Raw genomic sequence first — 15,329 nt, 5'->3', positions numbered from 1 at the left:
ACTTTTAAGAGTCCGGAATAAATTTAAGTACTTTCCAAGACCTTTTGACAGTTTCAAGACTTTAAGAATGGTATCAAATTTAAGCACTTTCTAAGGCTGCAGACCCTGCAAGAATCCATCATTTATAGAAAGGCCAGATGTATGTAGTGCTACATATAAATGTCATTTACCTAGCCTAGTCAAAGAATATTCAATATTTAGTATGGAAGAACTTACATGTTGAAAAATTTGGTCACAATGATGAAAAGAAATACAACCATTATTATAAGTTTTGTATTTTTTATTTCATTCTTTATTCCAGTTTATGACAAACAGTCCAATACCTGTTAAACAGATACTTTTTCACTCAAGCTTTCTTAACAGATGCAAAGAAAGCATATTATTGCAAGGACAATATATATTAAAACACATACATTTAAAAAGTCTATAGTATGGGATATCAATAATGAGTAATACTATACTTATAGCATAATGATCCAAAGGTATAGAGCCTTTAGTGTCGGGAACACAGACCCTTTTTCCTAAAGTGTAAGCTTCATAATTTTTTTAAATACTGGCACAAACATAACGTTTCATGAGGTTACCTGAAAGAAGTAAAGTACATGCAAGATATAAGGTACAAGGAAGATGTAACATGAAAGATGCAGCTACAAGATACATGAAACATGTAAGGTACATGAATGATGTAACTAAGAAAAATTACAATTAAGAGATTGTCAATGCTACCATAATCAATCAAACTTGAGAGATTTTTCATTAAATCTATTTGTACACCCCTTTTAAGGAAATACATAGAACGATTCAGGTGGCATATATTTCAGTGGGATAGCAGTTCTTGCAGAATCAAGGGCTATAACTCTGCTGAAAATAACTAAACCAGAACATGCCAACAAGATGAACAACAAGGGCTGGCAATGATAATGTTTGTGAAGTCTGGTGTAAATCCACCTGGAAGGGTTGGAGGAGTTGTGTGGACACTCTATGTGACATACAGACTGACAGACAGACGGGCAGCATTAAACCAATATATCTCCCACACTACATGTGGAAGAGACAATCATTTTTAATGAACAATTACTAAGAACTGATCACTGGTATATATTATGAAACTAGACCCCAAACATTTCCAATAACAGTACTCATGGTAGATTTCTATTGGGCTATCTATTCCAAAGGATGTTGCTGGAAAATGTTATTTTGGGTGTAGCATTTTTGTTCAAGAAAACAACATCAAATTTGGCACATATCGGAAGTAAGATCACAGAGAAACACTAAGAACTTTATCTGTAGGCTGATGGCCACACCAAAATCATTTTGTCATTACCTTTATTGGAAAATCTTTTGGAAACAAAGAAACAATCCCTTGAATTTTTTCAGTAGGGAGAACTAAGCTTATAAAGTTTGTTAACAAATAAAACCAACAAAGTGTGGTTTTTAATGTTGTTATAACAATCAAACAGCAATAATTACCAGGATACCAGCAACTGGTTTCCATGCTCAACATCAACTAACATAGAAATTGGTGAGGCCTTTAGACAAAGTTATCATTAACAGCACAAAAAGTAACTTTGCATTAAAAACAAAGAAATCTAAAATACTTAGCAGACACAAATATAAAGATTTAAAAAAACATTTAAAAATTTAGTATGACTGATTTCATGTATAGTTCAATTCAACTGACAAGAACAAACTCATTCATACTGATATATTACTAAACAAAAACAGGTTCAGAGCAGATATATTTAACACATTAAAGAAAAAACAATCAATTCTGATTTCACAATTTCTTTAGAAATAATCCAGACCTATTTTTCATGTTTAAATACAAGCAACTAAAAGTGCATTGTGAAATCAAATAAGAATTTGGCATAAATGCTATTACGTGGGGATATGAATTTGTGGACTTAAAACTTTTTAAGACAAAATTATATGTTCACTTGAAATTAATGTCATAGAGTAATGGAACAAGAAACCATAGGAAATTAGTCCACTACAAACACTAAAGTTTTAAGATATCACTAATGGTGACAGCGCTTTGAGACAGGGAAAGCAAAATGTAGTGATCATGACATTTGACCTTCAATTGTGTCCTTGACCTTGAATCTACTGAGCAGTATTGTGAACTCTGCATGCAATGTAGGAATATCCTTCCAGTGGAGGAGACACAGATATAAGCCATTCAATCTCGGACCTGTGACCTTGACCTTGGGTTGTGAACTCTGCATGCCATCTAAATGAAGTTAACAATTAATGAAAGTTTAAATAGAATAAATTCCAGTGGTTAAAGTGATATTGAGGGGAACATGTAATCTTTGTGCTCCACATACAGTGTTGATGAGGCTGATGCTAATTTCATGTAAAATTTTCAAGCAGTTTAGAAGACATAGATCAGACACAAATTTAAACTATTTGATCTTTGATCTCTCATTGTTACCTTAACCTTTGACTTTGTGGCCTTGGTAATGTGCTCTGCATGTCATCTTGATGAGATAAAATAACTGATACTAGCTTCATGAAGATCTTCAATGCAGTTTAGATGATGCTAATTGGGCATGAATTTTAGAAGGACTGGATAACTGACAAACATGTGTGACTCAAATATAGCTCCCATATACTTTGTATTTAGGGCGGTAAAATATATTCTTGTATCAAAAAACTTTCCACTCAATTTAATGCAAAAACAAATGGTATGCTTCTTTTACTCTGTGAGCTCTGTTGGCCAGGTGGTTAAGGTCGCTGATTTTGAATTACTTGCTCCTCAATTATGTGGGTTGCAAACCTCACATGGTGTATCTACATTTGAGGAAGCCATCAAGCTGGCTTACAGAAGGTCGGTATTTCTACCAAGGTGCCCGCCCAAACCTGAGATAATGCCTCGAGGGGCACCTGCGGTTTTCCTTCACTATCAACAGCTGAAAAAGTCACCATCTGACTTAAAAACCCCGACAAAAGCAAAAAAAAAAAGTATTTAAGTTTTTTTATCTCCTCCAAAACGTAAAAGACACACCAACAAAACAACAAACATTTAAAGAAATACTTCCATTACAAATTTTAAAAGCAGTCCTCTTTTGCATAAAACAATATAACAAATTTTGTTAATATCATAGGAAAATGCAGCCCAAAAACAATCAGATAACTATGTGAATAAACACACAACAGAAAGTCAGAAAGACAAAGTCATTAATACAGCATTTTAAGAGTTTTGAGCAAAAACATGGAAACTGAAGCACAATAGAAGCACCAAATATTACATAGCACCACAAACTAAATACACATAGAATGCTAAATAAATATATGACCTACTGTTTGATCCATATATTCCGTAACAAAGTTTTTTTTCTCATTTCTCTTTAAATATATGAAAATAACACTAGCCTCGAGTAACCAACTATCGACAGTTTTCACAACATAATTACGGTAAATTTCTGGGAAAAGATTCACAGGATAAAAACAATATTGTTTAGTAACAGACTGACCTTTTATCTTAAAACTCCACACTTCTTACTTTTTCAACACGTGATGTAAATATGTGACGTCATGGTTTGTCAGGTCCATCCGATTACAAAATTGTGAACATGTTCTTGACCAATTATCGACATTAGTATAAATCATTAGAACAACAGTAAATGTTGTCAGTTTTTATTATATGTTTTGTTTGAAGTTGTTAAGCACTATCAAACAGTTATAAAAAGTTGACCAATAAGAAATAAATAGTTACTGCAGTCAATTTGACACACCTAACAGTTTACATTTCTTATTTTTGGTCGCAAAACCCAAAATACCAGGATTCGTCAGTACTTTCATCTAATGTGCCTCATTTTTCAGCATTTAAATGCTCAAAATGGAACCTGTGGCGGCACATGACACATCCAACCTATTAAAGTCAATTAATGAGAAGAACAATTTTTTTTAATACAGGTACAAAGTCAAACACGACCAACCAAAAGCAAGCTCATTTGTATACATTCTTGACAGTCAGTTTAAATTTCAATTTGGGAGAATAAAGAAAAATCTTTGGATTCAATGCATTAGGATTAGCTTGAGACATGTGGACTTAATTGCCTAAAATTGACAATTACTTATGAAATTCAGTGTTTTTTGAACATGTCAAAATCTCCTGATATTTTTTGGAGATTGTTCGTCTGCACTGCTGAATTTGAAAATGAGGCTAGCTGTTTGGCATCTCGTGATTTCGGACGGGTGCCCAAACTGTTTTTCTACAAACATGGTAATTACTTTCAGTTTATATGTATGTAACGTTAATAAAGAAAAATGTAACATTTTGCCGATAATTGGTACCTGTTGATAATTGGTTACCTGGGGCTAATATATTAAATCATTACAAAGAACTCCATGGTGGCAACAGAAACTATTTGAACTTTCAAAATATTTTGATTAATGTTGAATTTATCATCAAAATATATTCTGAAGAGGATATTTTCAGACAGTTTTACACCAAATAATCTTAAAAATCAAAATTTTCTTATATAATATGTGAATATACTGTTACAAACCAAACTGTCATAAAACACAAACAACACTTGCAGGGCTTAAAACTTCTTTGTAAAGTTAAAAAAATATTTATGTTTTTTGAAATTACAAATTTGCAAAAATCACAGGGAACTAGAAGATGCTTTTGTAGAAAAGCGCATGTCTCCCCCAGTACATAGCTGTATAGGCAAGAAGTCAATAGGGGACAGGAGCAAAAGTCAAAGAGACACTGATGGTTGACTGCAATAGGGATCATCTACTTGACATGTCCAATTATTGCACTATCTTTCAATATTCTGGGCCTAGTGGCTCTCAAGTTATGAATTAGAAATGGTTCCATGTTCAGGCCCCTGTGACCTTGACATTTGATTGAGAGATCCCAAAATCAGTAGGGGTCAACTACTCTGCATGTTCAATCATCCTATTAAGTTTCAACATTCTGGGTCAAGTGGTTCTCAAGTTACTGACTGGAAAGAGTTTTCTATGTTCAGCCCTCTGTGACCATGACCCTTGATGGAGTGACCCCAAAAACAATAGGGGTCATCTACTCTGTAAGTCCTATCAACCTATGAAGTTTGAAGGTTCTAGGTCAAATGATTCTCAAATTATCGACCGGAAATGGATTTCCATGTTCTGTCTACTGCAACCCTGACCTTTAATAGAGTGACTCTAAAATCAATAGGGGTCATCTACTCTGCATGTCCAATCATCCTATGAAGTTTCAACATTCTGGGTCAAGCGGTTCTCAAGTTACTGGGCGGAAATGGTTTTTAATGTTCGGGCCCCTGTGACCTTGACCTTTGATAGTGACCCCATAATCACTAGGGGTCATCTACTCTGCATGTCCAATCATCCTATGAAGTTTCAACATTCTGGGTCAAGTAGTTCTCCAGTTATTGATCAGAAATGGTTTTCCATGTTCAGGCCCCTGTGACCTTGACCTGTAACAGAGTGACCCAAAAATCAATAGGGGTCATCTACTCTGCATAACCAATCATCCTATGAAGTTTCAACATTCTGGGTCAAGTGGTTCTCCAGTTAATGATTGGAAATGATTATCCATGCTCAGGCCCCTGTGACCTTGATCTTTGATGGAGTGACCCCAAAAACAAAAAGGGTCGTCTACTCTATAAGTCCTGCCACCCTATGAAGTTTGAAGGTTCTAGTCAAATGGTTCTCCAGTTATTAATCCGAAATGAATTGTGAAGGATGGACAGAGGGAAGGACGTACGGACAGGGCAAAAACAATATGTGGGGGGAGACATAATACATTTTTGGAGATCCAACAACTCTTAAAATTTCAAAAAGACCCTACTACCAACCAAGGAGACCTTTAAAATAGCGTGCATTTTATATCTGGGTATGACAAAATAAAGCTCCAGTTCAAGAAGATACCTGTTACTGATGACGTGAATCAGACACAAGATCATTTACATAACAATTATATGAATATGAGTAGAACATAAAATTAGACTAGAAATTTAAAAAATCTATGATAAAGTGAATTGCATTTTTAAACTGTAAATTTCCTCCTATCTTTTCAGAAGATATATGGGCTGACATAAGTTACATCAAATTTTTTCACATCATTGTAAGATTCTCTCTTACATAATAAAACATACTGAAAATCTTATCATAATTTTGCACTTTTACCTTTTTACCTTAAATTAGATGATACATGCAAAAAGTACTACAACTAACATGAACAGCTGTATTGTAGATACAAATATACAAATGAGATCTAAAACAAACTAAGAGATTCTACCGTATGCATCAACACAACAGAATGTAACAGAAAGTTGGTCCTATAATTTGTACTATGGTCCGGTTCATAGTTCATTCTTTGAGCAACAACAAAATAAACATACATGTACACACATGTACAATCAGTATATTTAATAAAATCAAAATATAATCGGATAATAAGAAAAAAATGTATCATCATAAAAAGCAGGACTAAACTAGAGCTGCTTTTGAGAAAAGCACATGTCTCCCACAACTGCCTAACCATCTGAATAGTTATGTATCTGAGTCAACCATGCACCAGTGACTTAAGAGTGCGGATACTGGCATCTGTGTATAGAGTGATTTTCGGTAATTCAAGGGCCATAATTCCGAAGTGCCTGGGCCAATTTGGCTAATTATCGAACTTGGCTGAGGACTTACTGGCAAACACATTTTGTTCAAGTTTGGTGAAGATCGGATGAGAACTGTTTGACTTAAAAGAACGTGGACAAGATTGTGACAGACAGACGGACACACAGACAGGAGTAAATCAATATGTCTCCCACCACAGTGGTGTGGGAGACATGATTAATGTGATGTCAGATCTTTTGAAGTATAGCATTTTAATTACTGACAAAACATTTCATTTTATGGGTATGGAATTTCCTGGTTTTTGTCAAAACAGATTTTTCATGTAGATATGAATTTGTGAAGATAATAATAATTTGCGAAGATAATAATAATTTGTGAAGAACTTCTGAAGATAGAAAATGCCAATAAGAACATGTGAAAGATGAATGGTATTGCTTTTTCTCATAGTCTGTGAACACCTTCTTTGGCAGTATACTACTATATTACTGCAAAAACATGTAGGCACATGTAAATGTAAAACAAAGTGTCTAAAAATAAGCAACAGTTACTGGCAGATCACATCAAAGCAATGTAATGTATGTGAATCTGCTATCATAAATATGAAGAACATCTGACACAAAACCAATGCCCTAACATACATTGCTATTTATTTTAAAATGCACAGAGGTTAATGTATAGTGATATAACAGTGGTAATTTTAATGTTAGACATAAAAAGAGTGCTTAACAAATATAGCAGTACTATATGTAATAATATGAATAATCAACAAGACTGGCCAGGGGAGGAACATCTCTAAATGCTATAACACATTCAAGTACTCGCAGAAGCCATTTCATGCATTAAGAATCAATATAATATATGAAATTCACTTCTAGCTTAGGCAAATATTTTTGTGAGCCAGGCAAAGTTACTTGAATAAATCAGTGTTCAATAAAAACCATTAGGTGGCTCACGAAACCAGCTTGGAAGCACTAAATATTTTATCACAGCTAAGGACGTTACAGCAATCACATAATAAAGTCAATATCCAAATCTACCTAAAGGTTCATGGGAAGGTTTTGGTATAGGGGAGATTCTGTTTCTTGCAGAAAAGCTTAAAGCCAAAACATGCAGATCAAAATTCTGTGTTGCTTGAAACTGTTTAAAGATATTACAAGGGGAATCACAGATAGCTCATTTTTAATCATTTAGGATGATGAAATCTTCAGTCTGTTTGTTTCTTCATACTGACAATAAATTTTTTGTATGAATTCTCTATAAACTTAATCAGAGTCATAAGTAAATTTTTAGAAAGTGCTTTTACACTAGTCTAGGGTCTCACGAGACATCTCGGGTAACTTTCACATTGAAAGGTCACTTGCAGAACAAGTAATTTAATTAAAAACAGATATACGGATATTTACTATACTGTTTTGAACATAAATAAATTTGACTATATCATCACACAAAGAGACAGTTTAAACAAAGTTTAACTCCAAACTCAGCTACTTCTGCTACAGCTGTATCACTCTACAGTGACTTTCCAGTCTTCATGACTGAAGATCATACCAAAGAAGAAGCACTGTGTAGATTCTGTAAGAGGTGTCATCCCTAGCCCACCTATCATTCCCAAGGTCACCTGTTTGTCTATGTTCCAATCAAATGTGAGCTCTTTATCCTCCACCTGAACACTTACACGAACCTTTCCATTGGGTAAAGTTTCAGTTTCTATGGAAATACTGGAATTACGTGATAAACATGGAAGTCTGGTTTTCATTTCCTGGCCATCAATAAACACTGTCCCTAAAAATTAATAGAAAATGTACCTGTTCAGTCTATACAATAACTTCTACTCACTCAGAAGACCAGCACAATGTAAAGGTGAAGGTAACCCACCTTGATTCATGTGCCTCTCACCAATGTGAGTTCTGATTGCAGAATTCTTTCATATGAGGAAGCCATCCAGCCGGCTCATGGAAAAGTTGAGGATTCTACATAAGTATTCACTCATGTCTGAAATAACTCCTAGAGGGACACCTTGGGTTTAGCTTTACCTTTAAAACTGTCAAAAAAAGTCACCATAAAAAAAAACATGTTAACCTATAACCTTCTAAGTGTAACCTTGACCTTAGAGCTAGGGGTCTGGATCATGCCCAAGGTCGTCGCATTATGTGGAACATTTATGCCAAGTAATTTCAAAATCCCTTGATGAATGGCAGATTTATGAACCGGACACAAAACAGACCCTGTTAACCTTTGACTTCTAAGTGTGACCTTGACCTTGGAGCTAGGGGTCTGGGTCTTGCACACGGCACATCGCCTCATTATGGTTAACATATATGCCAAGTTATTTCAAAATCCCCTCATGGATGGCAAAGTTACGCACTCGACACGAAACAGACCATGTTAACCTTTGACCTCTAAATGTGACTTTGACCTTGGAGCTAGGGCCTAAGTCTTGTGCATGATATGTCGTCTCATTATGGTGAACATTTATGCCAAGTTATTTCAAAATCCCTTCATGGATGGCTGAGTTATGAACTGGACACAAAACAGACCCTGTTTTAACCTTTGACCTTGACCTTGGAGCAAGGGGTCTGGGTCTTGCGCAAGACACTTCATCTCATTATCATGAACATTTATGCCAAGTAATTTCAAAATCCCTTTATTGATTGCAGAGTTACAGCCCGGACAAGAATTTACAAGAACACACACACACACATGGATGGACAGACAGTGCAATTTTATTATGACCTTTGGGGCATAAAAAAAGAGACACAAATCATAAAATAATGAACAGACATGAAAGTCCTGACAACATGCACATGTCCAACTCATGTTGATGACACATATACCAAGCTTCATTTCAACTTGATGGAAACTGTAGGAACAGTTGAGAACACAACAAAGTGTGACAGATGGATGGACGGATAGAATGATGGACAATTCAAACACTACATGCCTGCCAGATCTTCAACATCAGGGGCATAAAATAGGAGAGAAAATTCATGAAATATTTGTGTAAGAGTAATGGCCCTTGTGTCACATAATATGTGAAACAGCTTGAACTATTGGCACAAGAGTTATAGCTGTTGTTTCTATGATGGGGTTGATGATAAGAACAACTATTTTAAGTCTGAAACAAATCAGTCAAGCAATAACAGAGACAAAGCAAAAGTGCATCAAAACTTTTACAAAGTGGCGGATGCTGGGGAGAGTAAGATAGCTCTCCCAATACTTTGCTGAGTCAAGCCAAAATGCCTGTAATATTTCACTTCTCTGATATCTTTTTTTTAATTATTGCATTTACAAGTTTATGCTTTAACAAAAGAAGGAAGGTTATATCATTAACAGAAACAACATTAAAACAATATAAACAAACAGTGAAAAAACTCTTTTTGCTTCATGTCCCTTTGGGACAGACTTTGCTAACTTACCATTACAAGCAAGGAAGACAGCTCCTTCTCTCTTCATAGTATCTATATCATCATTAGTCACAGCTATACCTAAACCATCTAATGGAGACTTCTCCCCGGAATCTAGGATTCGGAATGATATCGGGAATCCTGCTCTGTAACATTGACTTTTTGAATATAGAACCCTTGTAAGTCCATGACTCCGAGTACCAGTCTTGTTTTCATTGCTTGTTGAGTATCCCTCTGTGTTGTCGTCCCATTCTAAAACAAACATCATGTAAATTCCATGAATATATCACTGCAGCCTTCATAAATCCATAACTACTCTTTGTGTTACTGTTTTTAAGAACTGTGAGTATGAATTCAACATATGTACCAGTAGCATAATGAAGTAATTATGCCCCCCTTCAAAGAAGGAGGGGTATATTGTTTTGCAGATGTCAGTCGGTAGGTCGGTCGGTCGGAATATAGACCAATCCGTTTCCGGATGATAACTCAAGAACGCTTGGGCCTAGGATCATGAAAGTTGATAGGGAGGTTGGTCATCACCAGCAGATGACCCCTATTGATTTTGAGGTCTGTATGTCAAAGGTCAAGGTCACAGTGACCCTGAATAGTAAAACAGTTTCCGGATGATAACTCAAGAACACTTGGGCCTAGGACCATGAAAGTTGATGTTGAGGTTGGTCATGACCAGCAGATGACCCCTATTGATTTTGAGGTCAGTATGTTAAAGGTCAAGGTCACAGTGACCCTGAACAGTAAAACGGTTTCCGGATGATAACTCAAGAACGCTTAGGCCTAGGGTCACGAAAGTTGATCAGGTTGGTCATGACCAGCAGATGACCTCTACTGATTTTGAGGTCAGTATGTCAAAGGTCAAGGTCACAGTGACCAGGAACAGTAAAATGGTTTCCAGGCAATAACTCTAGAACGCCTGGGCCTAGTGTCAGGAAAATTGATAGTTAGGTTGGCCATGACCAGCAGATGACCCCTATTGATTTTGAGGTCATTAGGTCAAAGGTCAAGGTCGCATTGGCCAGGAACAGTTAAAATGGTTTCTGATCTTCTTATACAAAACCATAGGGCCTAGGGCTTTGATATTTGGTATGTAGCAAAATCTAGAGGTCCTCTACCAAGATTGTTCAGATTATTTCCCTGGGGTCAAATATGGCCCCGCCCCGGGGGTCACATGGTTTATATAGACTTATACAGGAAAAAACTTTGAAAAACCTCTTGTCCAAAACCACAGGGCCTAGGGCTTTGATATTTTGTATATGACATCATCTAGTGGTCCTCTACTAAGAATTGTTCAAATTATTCCCCTAGGGTCAAATATGGCTCCGCCCTGGGGGTCACATGGTTCACATAGACTTATATAGGGAAAAACTTTAAAAATCTTCTTGTCCAAACCACAAAGACTATGGCTTTGATATTTTGTAATGTAGCATCATTTCGTGGCTCTCTACCAAGTTTATTCAAATTATCCCTCTAGGGTCAAATATGGCCCCGCCTCTGGGGTCATATGGTTCATATAGACTTATATAGGGAAAAACTAAGAACCTTCATGTCCATAACTTACATCATTCAAATTTGGACCACATGTATAGTTTTGAGCGTCAAGATGAACCTTGACATGAGTTGACCTTGATCTTGACCTAGTGACCTACTTTCACATTTTTGAAGGTACAGGCTTAAATTTTGGACCACATGCATAGTTTTTTGTTCCAAAATAAATTTGACCTTGATTTTGACCTACTGACCTACTTACACATTTCTCAAGCTACAGCCTTCAAATTTGAACCACAAGCATAGGTTTGTGTACTGAAAAGAACTTAGATCTTGAGATGGACCTAGTGACCTACTTTCACATTTCTGAAGGTACAGGCTTCAAATTTGGACCACTTGCATAGTTTTGTGTTCCGAAATAAAATTTGACCTTGATTTTGACCTAGTGACCTACTTTCACATTTCTCAAGCTACAGCCTTCAAATCTGAACCACAGGTATAGTTTTGTGTACCGAAATGAACTTTGATCTTGAGGTTGACATAGTGACCTACTTTCATATTTCTGAAGCAACAGGCTTCAAATTGGACCGCATGCATATTTTTGTGTTCTGAATTGAAATTTGACATTGATTTTTACCTATTACCTACTTTCACATTTCTCAAGCTACAACCTTCAGATTTGAAGCACATACATAGTTCTGTCTACCGAAATGAACTTTGACCTTGAAATTGATCTAGTGATCTGCTTTCACATTTCTCAAGCCACAGCTTTCATATTTGGACCACATACACATTGTTTTGTACCGAAATGAAATTTGACATCGATTTTGACCTTGAGCTAGTCTTGAAATTTGGAACATTCAAAAATGGCTCAGTGGATGGTACCAAGATCACTGTTATTTGTTAGGTTAATAGGTTAAAGGTCAAGGTCAGATTAAACCAGAACGGTAGAACTTTTGTTTACAGTGAGCATATAATTTCTGTTCCTTGTGCAATTACTGAATGCATCAAAGGGGGCATTTCGTGTTTGACGAGCTCTTGTTTGTTGTATGAAGTTAAGTGCCAGCTAATGTGCTAAAGATACACTATTGTGAAATCATGTAATTCCGTGGACATGAAATTTCATAGTTCTAGCCAAAATGGCTATAAACAAGAGCTGCTTTTAAAAAAAGTGCATGTCTCCCACAACTGCCTAATCATCTGAATAATAACAAGAGGACCATGATGGTCCTGAATCGCTCACCTGTCCCCACATGACCAAGTTTTGAACTGAGTATGACGTCGTTTTTTTCTATTATTTGACATAGCGTCCTAGTTTTTAAGCTATTGTGATCCAGTTTTGAACTTTACCTAGATATCATCAAGATAAAAATTCTGACCAATTTTCATAAAGATCCATTGAAAAATATGGCCTCTAGAGAAGTCACAAGGTTTTTCTATTATTTGACCTAATGACCTAGTTTTTGAAGGCACGTAACCCAGTTTTAAACTTGACCTAGATATCATCAAGGTGAACGTTCTCACCAATTTTCATGAAGATCTCATGAAAAATATAGCCTCTAGGGAGGTCACAAGGCTTTTCTGTTTTTATACCTACTGACCTAGTTTTTGACCATACGTGACCCAGTTTAAAACTTTATATAGATATCATCAAGGAGAACATTCAGACCCTTTTTCATGAAGATCCATTGAAAAGTATGGCCTTTAATGAGGTCAAAAGGTTTTTCTATTTTTAGACCTACTGACCTAGTTTTTGACCGCAGTTGACCCAGTTTCAAATCTGAACTAGATATCATCAAGATGAACATTCAGACCAACTTTCATACAGATCCCATGAAAAATATGGCTTCTAGAGAGGTCACAAGGTTTTCTTATTATTTGACCTACTGACTTGTTTTTGATGGCATGTGACCCAGTTTCAAACTTGACCTAGATATCACCAAGATGAACATTCTGACCAATTTTCATGAAGATCCATTCAAATGTATGGCCCTAGAGAGGTCACAAGGTTTTTCTATTTTTAGACCTACTGACCTAGTTTTTGACCGCAGTTGACCCACTTCAAACTTGACCTAGATATCATCAAGATGAACATTCAGACCAACTTTCATACAGATCCCATGAAAAATATGGCCTCTAGAGAGGTCACAAGGTTTTTTTATTATTTGTCCTACTGACCTAGTTTTGAAGATCCATTGAAAAGTATGGCCTCTAGAGAGGTCACAAGGTTTTTCTATTTTTAGACCTACTGACCTAGTTTTGGACCGCAAGTGACCCAGTTTCGAATTTGACCTAGATATCATCAAGATGAACATTCAGACCAACTTTCATAAAGAACCCATGAAAAATGTGACCTCTAGAGTGGTCACAAGCAAAAGTTTACAGACGGACGCATGCACGGACGGACGACAGACGCTGCGCGATCACAAAAGCTCACCTTGTCACTTTGTGACATGTGAGCTAAAAAAAAGTACACTTCAGGAGTAAGTTTTGGTTCAGAAAAGTACACTCAGTTCAGTAAGTTTTGGGTTAGTGATTCAAAGTGGACTTGGACGAGTGGTTCAGTAAGTTTTGGTTTAATGATTCAAAGTGGACTTGGATGAGTGGTTCGGATCAGTAATTCAAGGGCCATAATTCCGAAGTGCCCGGGCCGATTTGGCTAGTTATCGAACTTGGCCGAGGACTTATTGGCAAACACATTTTGTTCAAGACTGGTGAAGATTGCATGAGAAATGTTCGACTTAGAAATACTGAATTTTTTAGTTAAAAAGGCCCATAACTCTATCAAAATGCAAGAGAAAGTTATGGTTTTTAACCTAGATATTAATCTAATGATAATAAACGAGTGTACAAAGTTTCAAAGCTATAGCTTTTATAGAAATCAAGAAAAGTGACCTAAATAAAAAGAAATCCAAATTTTCTATATACATAAAGGGCCATAATTCAGACAAAATGCATATCAGACTTACGGCCCTTGGCTTACTTGTTCTTACTCAGCTAATGATGATAAACAAGTCTGCTAAGTTTCAAAGCTAGTGTTCTTATAGTATTCAATTTAAGTGGACCTAAACAAACATTTTAACCAAGAAATTCAAATATTCTAAGTACAAAAATTGAAAATGGGCCATAATTCTAATAAAATGCAGTTTAGAGTTATGGTTCTTAATCTACTTACTCTACTAATGATGATAAACAAGAGTGAATAGTTTCAAAGTTGTAGCTCTTATAGTTTTTTAGATCAAACAGAAAAGTTGGCCTCTAGGGTGTTAAAAAGGTTTTCTATGATTTGACCTAGTGACCTTGTTTTTGTAATCCAGTAACCTAGTTTTAAACTTCACCTAGATTTCATAGAGACAAACATTCTTACATAATTTCATAAAGATGAGGAAGAAAATGTGACCTTTAAAGTGTTAACAAGGTTTTCTTATTACCTGTCCTTATGATCTAGTTTGACCCCAGATGACACAATAATTAAACTTGTCCGGAATTTTACCAAGGAGACAAACATTTTGGCAAAATTTCATAAAGATGTGGAAGAAAATGTGACCTCTAGAGTGTAAACAAGGTTTTCTTATTAATTGATCTAATGACCTAGTTTTTAACCCAGTAATAAATTTGTGAGAGATTTTATTGAGAGAAGTATTCTGACCATGTTTCATAAAGATTGGGTTAAAATTGTGACGTCTAGAGTGTTAACAGTCAATTTGTTGACAACGGACAATGCACAACAACAGACACAGTGTGATTATAATAGCTCACCTTCAGCACTTTATGAGCAATAAACATGTAATACAACAGACCACAACAAAAAAGATTATTTGGAAGACAGACAAATAC

General features: G+C 35.8%; 1 protein-coding gene across 2 annotated transcripts in view; it reads right to left on the bottom strand.

The window, feature by feature from the left end:
- Positions 1-259: 259 nt before the first annotated feature.
- Positions 260-15,329, bottom strand: part of LOC123564501 (cytokine receptor-like factor 3) — a 35,425-nt gene continuing 20,355 nt past the window's right edge. For both annotated transcript variants that reach the window (XM_045358138.2, XM_053537141.1), the window contains 2 exons: positions 10,005-10,244; positions 260-8,370 (listed from right to left, as the gene is read on the bottom strand). In XM_045358138.2, coding sequence (XP_045214073.2) covers positions 8,093-8,370; positions 10,005-10,244 — 518 coding nt within the window. In that variant the 3' untranslated portion in view covers positions 260-8,092. The remainder of the gene's footprint in view (positions 8,371-10,004; positions 10,245-15,329) is intronic.

The sequence above is a fragment of the Mercenaria mercenaria genome, chromosome 2 (assembly GCF_021730395.1).
Source record: "Mercenaria mercenaria strain notata chromosome 2, MADL_Memer_1, whole genome shotgun sequence".
Classification (NCBI taxonomy): domain Eukaryota; kingdom Metazoa; phylum Mollusca; class Bivalvia; order Venerida; family Veneridae; genus Mercenaria; species Mercenaria mercenaria.
This window is presented reverse-complemented; position numbering and strand designations above follow the sequence as displayed.